General features: G+C 33.1%; 1 protein-coding gene across 2 annotated transcripts; it reads right to left on the bottom strand.

Moving 5' to 3' along the window:
- Positions 1 to 3,657: 3,657 nt before the first annotated feature.
- Positions 3,658 to 8,478, bottom strand: LOC127252482 (squalene monooxygenase SE1-like). Of its 2 annotated transcripts, none has more exons than XM_051276673.1 (8): positions 8,202 to 8,478; positions 7,594 to 7,705; positions 7,316 to 7,490; positions 7,067 to 7,235; positions 6,713 to 6,931; positions 5,341 to 5,616; positions 4,961 to 5,242; positions 3,658 to 3,897 (listed from the first exon to the last, which is right to left on the bottom strand). In XM_051276673.1, exons 1-8 carry the CDS (start codon positions 8,430 to 8,432, stop codon positions 3,766 to 3,768), a joined length of 1,596 nt encoding a protein of 531 aa, XP_051132630.1. In that variant the 5' UTR covers positions 8,433 to 8,478; the 3' UTR covers positions 3,658 to 3,765. The 2 variants fall into 2 exon arrangements, with proteins under 2 accessions (XP_051132630.1, XP_051132631.1); XM_051276674.1 differs by having other exon boundaries at positions 3,748 to 3,897; positions 5,110 to 5,242.
- Positions 8,479 to 9,654: the final 1,176 nt, after the last annotated feature.

Raw genomic sequence — 9,654 nt, 5'->3', positions numbered from 1 at the left:
ATTTCTTTATCAGATTCGACAAGCTCCAGATCTTCAGCAGTAAGAGCAATCCCTTTTGAGCTTTCTTCTTCAATATGATTCATCTTCCGATTCACGAAAATACCATTTAAGGTTTCATAATTCATGTTCTTGGTTTTCTTCTTATCCTCAAGAGTAGAGACTTTAATTTTAAATTTTTTGTTCTCACTTCTCAACATCTTTCGAACCAACCTTTGTTTATCATATTCCAAGCCAAGAGCATAGGCTTGGTTCACCACATTCTTGAATCGAGTGTAGAACTCAGACATTGTTTCATCATCAATCATTTTCAAGGCTTCGAACATACTTTCCACCGTTTGGAGTTTTGTTTATTTAACTTCAGCAGTCCCTTTGAATGCATTTTCCAAGGCTCTTCATGCATCCTTTGCTTTCTTACAGTTTGAGATAACATGAAATTGAACTTCATCGACAGAAACAAATATAGCATTTATAGCTTTAGCATTTCCACCAGCAACAATTCTTTCTTCATGTGTCCACTCATTTTTCGACTTCAGAACAATAGTTGGGGGGTCGTTCTGAGTGTCTCCAGGCATAACTTTGGTTGGAGGAGTCCAACGAAGCTCTACAACTTCCTAAGTTTCATCACCAAGAGTTAACAAATAGGCCTCCATCTTGTTTTTCCAGTAGGTGTAGTTGTTCCCATCGAACACAGGTGGACGAATGGACGAGATTACTTCACGACTCATCTTGAACCATGGACAAATCTACTCGGGGTATTGAGCACGTTGCTCTGATACCAAATTTTGGAAATCGAAGGGACGATCGAATAAGAGGTCCAACACCTCCGAGTAACTTGCACAACGGAACTTTGAAACGTTCAACGTAAACACTATTTTACAACGTAGTTGTCTCACGTTTATAACAGCACTGTGTGTGCGTGCATAAATCGAAGGTTGAATAAGTGCAAAAAGAAAGAGCAACAAACCAATTTTGTTTACCTAGTTTAATTTTCCAACCTACGTTTGGGGGATTCTAATTCGGGAGACTTAACTAAACCAAATACTTTGTTTACACCATATAAGACACCAAACCGAACTACCGAACCTATCTTCTACCCAAGTTCTATTTATTTTATACAAACTCTCATGGACTGGTTGTTACTGCGCCGTAACAAACACTAGCAGACCTGCGGCTAAGCTAGAAATAAGGTTGTTTATCGGATGAATGACTCATTCGGCTTCAACTCTAAGAAATTCTTCTTCTCATCTTCAAACCTCCATAGATGAGCTCTTTCAACACACAAACAAGTGGAGAGGAAAAAAACCTCTTTGGTCTTGGTTCCTCATCCACGAAAACAAACAAACATACAAACAAAACAAATACACACTATACTAAATGAAAAAGTTGACTCATCAACCTTATGACTATGTGTATAAAGACAATTAATGGCATGTAGGACAAATGAAACACTCCACTATCACGTCTGACTTATCTTCCACATGAGACAAGTCCCTTTGTCTCAAAGCATTGAATGTATAATAGGTTTGACTCTTACAAACTCGAAATTGTGTTACAAAATAGCCGCGACAGCATGTCAGCATGCATGTTCATTGCCGAAAATAGCAAAATGAGATTTTAAGGTTATACTTGTACCAACAAATTTAAATAATAGTACCTAAGAGCATAGACAGTGACCCTATTTTAGAAGGGCTTCGCACACCAGGTCGACGACTTCCACTCTTCTCTTCAAAAATTATCTTCTTAACGGCTTCAAAGTATAGGCAGTTTTTCGAGTTGGCGTCGCACAGGACTTGGTGCAGGCGAAGGGGCTTCGGGGGACACTTTTCTCATTCTTCTTTCTCTCTCCTTCTCCTCCGTTGACATCTTCATCTTCGTCATCCTGGAGCAAAGCTGTGAAATCCCACATTTGAACCCTCCATCGACGTGAGTGGCCATCCAGTAGAAGAGAAGGGGCGATGTCTCTCCTCCCTTTCTCTGTCTACTGCTCTTCTACACGCTGGCAGATCGGCCGGCGGTGGGATCTGTTGCGGGCAGCAACCACCGGCGAAGTTGAGTGAAATCCGGTGAAGGTTTGTGAAATCTGGCAAAGAGGTGGAATCAGGTGAAGGTTTGTGAAATCCGGCAAGGTGTGGAATCCGACGAGACTTTTGTTTTTCTCCAGTGAAGCTTTGTAAAATCCGTCGAAGCTTTGTGAAATCCGGCTAAATGGTGTGAAATCCGGTGAAGCTCGACCAAAAAATAGGGTTTTGTGTTTTTTTTTTTTATTTATTTTCTTGAAGTGAGCCATTGCGGAAGAATTTGGGTTTTGGAATGTAGGGATCGATTACGTCTTGGACACGTGAGAGACACGTAAGCTCTGGAGGGGTTTTTTAAATTGGATCATTGTATGTGCTTTAAAAGAAATGTCAAGGAACTTTGTACAATAAATATTAATACAGTTTTAATAATTATCGCAGATGTTTGCAATAATTTTTTGAAATTAAATGATAAAAGAATTGTTGCAGAAATATATTATAATTTGACAATCAAATTCAGTTAAAATTTAAAACTAATTAATTTTTAAGAATTGTCACAAAGCTCCACAACAATTGTGTTTGTGACGGTAATTGTCATGCAATTTTGTGACAATTAACCACCTATTACCTTTTTTTTTTTTTTTTTTTTTTTTTTTAACAATTATTGCATATGTTTGGGACAATACATTCGAAATAATCAAATAATTGTTCCTAAAATAAACCTAACGAAATTATTGCAGAACTCCATGACAATAACTTTTTTAATTGTTGTCAAACCCTTGTAGATCAAGCGGTGATAAATAAAAACGTTTTTAATTGTTGTTGCAAATGTCTGGGACAATTTTTTTAAACAAAATAAAATTAAAAAAAAAAAAAACTATGACATTATAACAATCATATATTGATATTAAGCTTAAAATAACCATTAGAAATCCACAATTATAGAACCAAATATTATTTTGAGAATCTTAACAAAATTGTGCAACTATTGTAAATGAATGATCTAAGTTATATTTTCTATTGTTTGACGCAGTATAGAAGTCACTTCCAATACAAGCATACCAACTACTTTTTTTTCTTTCTTTTTGTTTACATTTCAATATACTATTATCTTTAGAAAAATATATTTATACTATAGATATCATGACAAATTGCTGTCAATTTTAGTCTACTAGCATATGTTTGGTGTGATGGCACGTAGTTAAACTTATGCATTGAAGTTAATTAAGAGAGTTCTACAGTCACAGAGTTCAAGAGACAACTTAACTTATAAATCAATTAATTATTATCTTGAATGTATCTTGATTATCTATATGAATAATCAGTGTAGTGGTAATAACAAAATTTTAAAATCCTTATTTACATTCCTTTGTGTGATGAGAAAATGATTTCCTATCTATATTTTTTATATAGCGGGATTTTATGTAACATTTTTTAAGTATAAGATGGTCTCATACAATTTTTAAAGTATACGAAGAATTTACACTGAATTTCGAAATTACAAAGAAGTTATGGACAATTTTTTCAAATTTTCGTAATCCATTTACAACTCATCTACACTTTTGCTACTACTTTCTTTATCCACAATTGTGCGCAAAGCGACGCTGAAATACTTAAATTATCATCAACTTGGCACCAAATCTTTCCCGTCGAAATAATTTTTATAGCATAGTATAGAAATATTTTCTATCTATACAGCCAAAGAAACATATAAATATGTCATAATAAATAATTGGTCTCTGCATTCTTATTACATTGTACGGTTTCTGTTAAATAAATTAGAAGGAATTTTGAGACTGTAGTAAGCTGGAACAGTTGCAGGGAAGAACATCTCTCTAACTCCCTCTGCCTTTATAATTGGGAATATAATTCCACCTGCAACCTGTGTATCCATGAAAACATTATTACTCCTTCCGTGCCACCTATTGTGTCCGGATAACTATAGATACAAAATTTTAGGATATGTATATAATTATTACATAATTAAGAATGTATTAATAAAAATAATTACTAAAATTAACATCAATAAAAAAATTTAAAATAAAATTGCAATGTGTAATCATTTTTCGAAAAAAGAAATAACATAAAATGTGAGACGGACGGCAATATGGACACGGTAGATAAGACGGGGTGAGTCATTAACATATGACGTTGTGTTGACAATACAATAATATATATCACACAACAGATTAGATATAAATATTTATTACATATATAAAATAGAATTGATCACATATACAAATCCTCTGTATAGAATATGGCGGCCCTAGGCCCAGGGCCAATCTAAATTGGGTCATTATTTATTTATGTTATTTATAAATTATTTATATATATTTAGGGGTTTTCTATTTTTGTTTTAATTTTTTTTATTAAAAAAAATAAATATTAGACAAAATTATTATTATTATTAGGAAAAACTTGTCAATAACTCTTTTTTGTTTCAAAACTCTCTCTAATTTAAAAATAAAAATTTCCATGTAACTCCTTTTTATATTTTTAGGTGATTAGATGATTTTTATCTATATTTTTTTTTGCATGACCGAGGTTTCTTATAGTGTTTATTAAAATATAAAGGGGTATTACACAATTTTTAAAGTACATGAAAAAATTTTATGCTAACTTTCGAAACTAAATGAGAGTTATGAACAATTTTACATTATTATTATTATTGACATTTTTTACATAAAAAAAAAAATAATAGAAAAAATGTTTTTTTATTATTTATATTTTATTGGTAAAAGTATTATATATATATATATATTGTAGGGCCCCTAATTTTTATTTTGCCCTGAGCCCTTCGAAAGTCAAGACCGACTCTGGTTGCCTGATATATTTTCATATGTTATGTATAGTATTTTCAGATTGGAACAATAATATTGCTTATAAATCTTCAATCAACACTCTAACTTAAGCCTTAATTTAGATAAATAGAATAAGGGAGTTACCCAAAGAAATTTGACGCCTAACCAAGCTCTTCCTGGAGTAGGAAAGGGAAGTAGCAATCTCCCAACACCATGCACACCCATAGCAAATAAATGCAGAAATAATAGGCTCACCGGGCGCGGATTTAATCCCGACACTAAAGAAATAATACCATTGGCGAAAATGCCACCGAGGCTTAGGTAGTCGAACAAAGCCTGCTGCATTTCTTGCTTTGCTGGATCAGACGATATGCTGAACGCCTTGTAAAGTGCAGCAGCAAGTGTGTTTATTGTCGATGCCAGTGGCTGCAATCCAAAATTTTTATACCTCAAAATGCCATGTTGTGTTTGCACATATATTGATTGAATTCAATTGGTAATTGTGTTGGTTTCATTCAACTTACTTTTCTCAGGATATAGAAGGAGTCGAGATACTTGCAAAGTGTAGGTGTGTCGCTTAAATCGTGCACGCTTCTGAGAACATTGCGGAGGACAACAATGTCAGAGAGGGCAACGGTCATTCCTCCCCCAGTTATAGGGTGACGTATGTTGAAAGCGTCGCCAATCAGAAGCGCGCCGGGAGAGGGGTGAGGATTTGCCGGCATGCTTCTGGTGGCCATCGTTCTTATGTTTCGTTTATCGATAGCTGCTATGAATGCTTCATATAGCTGAGAAGGAATCTGAAAAAGGCAATCTATTTTAGTCAGGTTAGCACTAGAAGGAGCTGCAATGCTAATGAAATGATGACTTAATTTGTAGTATATAGAAATAAACTTGTTTGAATTCAGTAAAAGTTTTAAACTCCAGTGGCGGCTTACAGTAGGAATAGAGTGAACAATTGCTTAGAAAATCTAATTAATAGAGGCTCTATGTTTTAAATTTAACTTTTAATTTATATTTTTTTATTTTTCATAATTATTCTACTATTTTCGTCTACAGTTAATCTATCCATTTAATTTTTGTATGGTAATCTTTTAATATTAATTATTATTTCAAAATTTAGTACAAATCAAGGAAAAACGACACAAATACTTCTATTTGTTTTCTTATAATACAAATGTAATGATATTTGTACAAAAAATTATACAAATATAAGGATATTTTTAATGTTAAAAACGATGACGGTCAAATGAAAATGGTTAGATTGGCGGTGGACGGACGTAGTATTTAATTTTAAAATTAAATTTTTAAACTCTAATTATATATTTTTTTCTATCTTTTTCTTCCTAACCACGCCTCACCTATTATTCCAAATTTAATCGTCGTCTACACTTTTTTACCTCACACTATGTCGCATTGCATTGCGCCCACCAACTCAAACCAAACACGCATCACCTTCTCTTTCACTCTTCTTTTGACCTTTTTGCTTTTCCATTTTTCATCTTTTTTTTTTTCAAATTGACATTGTCCAGACGGTCACATTCAACCTCTTGTTCAATCCACGTCAATCAGTACTATTATTTTAAAAATACATTTTAACCATATGTTTATAGGACCTATAATTTATTTTCACTCAGGACCCCAAAAAGGTCCGAGACGGCCCTGGAAAAGTCTATATATATTTTCAAAGGAGATAAACATATCATTTTCATATATGTCGTAGAAGGGTAGCAGCCTTGTTCATCATTCACAATATATAAACACACACATATATATATATATATATTCTCTAGGCGTGGTTAATAAATACAATGGAGCTAGGTGAATCCATAGAATAGAATAGAATAGAAGAGCAAAGTGAGTGATTGTGGAAGAACATATAATTATGAATCGTACCTGAGGAGCCACAACTGTCTTGAGATAAATAGCCATTTGGTCTTTGGCAGTTGAAGGAACTTTTTGTCTGGGAACATCTACAATACACCGAACTTCTCTACTGCTGATTGGAAAACATATAATGGAAGAAAGATCAGCAAAAACATAATGCCCGTAATTTGCATAGGGAAGTTGGCAATTCTCCAGGACCAGACCCACGAACCAGGAACACGACTCTACCTGCAGGATAAATCATGGAACAAACATTATATTATTATCAAGAATTCTAGACATAAAGACGACGTCGGAATTAATTCCTAGACACTACTAGTTAAATTTTGTTAAGGTATATATATATTGTATTACAGTCATGACCTGGGAAGTGCAGAGTGATCTACTCAAGTTGGAAAAGCCTCCATCACAAACAACAGTGAGAGGAGCAAAAGATGTTCTTTCTTCCCCATTCTTCGTCTTGTACCTCACTCCTCGAATTATTCCCTTTTCCGAAACCAAGGATGTCACTGCTCCTTGTTCAAGCCTTACACTATATATATATCCATATATATATAAGAATGTGTTTTGAAATAAAGAAGAATGTTTCGAAAATATGAAATTATATACTACTTGGGAAGTGTCGATGCTTTGTGTCTCATGTTTTGTATGAAGCGGCCATTGTGAAAGCTTCTTCCAGAGACATCTGAAGGGAAATTTTCTAAGGGATATGGTATTTTAACATCCTTACCATCCTTGAAAAAGGCACATCCCAAAACTGGTTGAGCATCTATGTCTTCCAAGCAATCTGCACTCATTAGTCATTTGCATTTACATCAGAATTAATCACAACAGAAGAAGACAGCCATACTCTGTCATCATATATATTTTATAGGTTTTCATCACTTTACCTTGGAGACCTAACTCGATTAGTCTCAAATATCCTCCAGGCTGTAGCAGCTCACCAACAATGCGATCCGGCTCTGTTAAATCCCTCTCGATGATATGAACTTCACGTCCGTCCTGCACTTACATTAGTTACATGATCCGAGTAGGAATTAAGGATGCAAGATTTCGATGTAGTTGATTTTGCAACTAGATAGATGGATTGTACAAGTCTTCTACCACTTAACACTACTTCAAAATCACTCAAACTTCTTGTTACTTCCAATGGATACATAGCAGATTTGGTTAACTCTAAACATGGCAAATGATAAAGAACAGCAAACTTGAATTGCAACAAACAAATTTCCAGCTACAAAACATGTGGTAATTTTGTACTAATGTTGTGTATACATATGCATTTGCTGATGATTTGCCGCAGTTAGCACATATGTAAGGCATACCTCACATAAATGACACTACACTATAATACAATGTATAATAGCACATAATAATATACAATATATGACATTATATATTAATGATTTTGAGCACAATATATACATTCAACTTAATATTATATATAAATTGCACAACACATGCTTTTATATAGCATAAGGTACTTCTTTTAACTTACCCTGCCTAGCGCATAGGCCAGCGCGGCTCCAGCTACACCCGCACCCACAACAATAACATCAGTTTCAGTGCCGGCGCCGCACTTGATCCTCAAGCCGGCAGAGCTCTTGACACAGTACTCATTTCTACTTAAAGCCTTGAAATTGACCGATATTTTCTTCCTTCGAAAATCGCAATGCAACACAGATCCAAACAACGGGGAAATGAAAACGCCGGCATTAATCACCGTCATTTTCTCAGTAAGTTCAACACGCCGTTGGATCCGTGGAGGTTAGAATTGGCATGGCGGCTTCATATATATATATATATATATATAGAGGGACACTATGAGCTGAATTTGCTTCGGCTTCCTTGTGAATAATTAACTGTTCACGTTAGGCTCGTTAATTAAATAACATATATGGTATATAAGTGCAGTGCACTCTTCGCTATGTATGGTGCCAAAATTAGACAGGAACAGATACTACTTGACCATGTTAAATGATCTCACTTAAAACTTAAGCCACTAGGATATATATATACAGATACTACTTGACCATGTTAAATGATCTCACTTAAAACTTAAGCCACAAGGATATATATATATATATATATGTATATTATCAATTAAATATTATATAGTTTTCAACATGTTCCTAAGGTGCAAAGTAATTTACGCTACAAATGAATCTTTGACCTAGGCAAATTTTTTACGAAGGAAGGAGCTTTGCTCATCTAAGAAATTTAATTTAAATAATTTTTTGATGTAATATTTTACATAAATAAATAATTTATTTTTTATTAAAAGTGAATAGTAATTTTAATTTGCATTTGAAATCTAAATGAACCACACTCTTAATCTTCAAACTTAAGCGGATCGAATGAAGTATATTACAAAAGAAAATTGTCGTTTATCCGTATATATCGTAAATTATATATTTATTTATTTATTTTTACTTAAACTATTTTTCATTTTTTAAAATGACCACTTGTAATCTCTAATTTTTATCTTTCATAAATAAATAGATAAATATTTATATATATATACATTTAAATTTACATAAATTAATTATATTATTTATATATAACTATATATATATTGAAAATTTTTATATAAAATTATATTTAATATTTTATTTTTCATATCATTGGCTAAAATTTATGTGACTGATGAATATATATGACGAGGATTTGAGCCAACTAGTATCATGTTGATTTGACCTTTTTTTTATATATATAAAAAAAAAAAATTGTTACTAATAATATATAGTATTAAAATTTTAAAAAATATGCAAGTAAACATAGTCTTATTGTTGAAACGTGACTTTGATTTAGCGGTCTATCCGACCTGAAACCAAAGCAAAAAGGTTGTTTCAATTGGCAGGGTTTATTTTGGGTTTATCCTAATTAATAACAAATAGACTTAGGGTTTAGGGTATTTTGGGGTGCTTATTAATAGATAGTTATGGTTCCTA

This window comes from Andrographis paniculata, unplaced genomic scaffold (genome assembly GCF_009805555.1).
Source record: "Andrographis paniculata isolate CXL003 unplaced genomic scaffold, ASM980555v1 Contig46END, whole genome shotgun sequence".
Classification (NCBI taxonomy): Eukaryota; Viridiplantae; Streptophyta; class Magnoliopsida; order Lamiales; family Acanthaceae; genus Andrographis; species Andrographis paniculata.
Note: the sequence above shows the minus strand (reverse complement) of the source record. Positions and strands in the feature narration are given on the sequence as shown.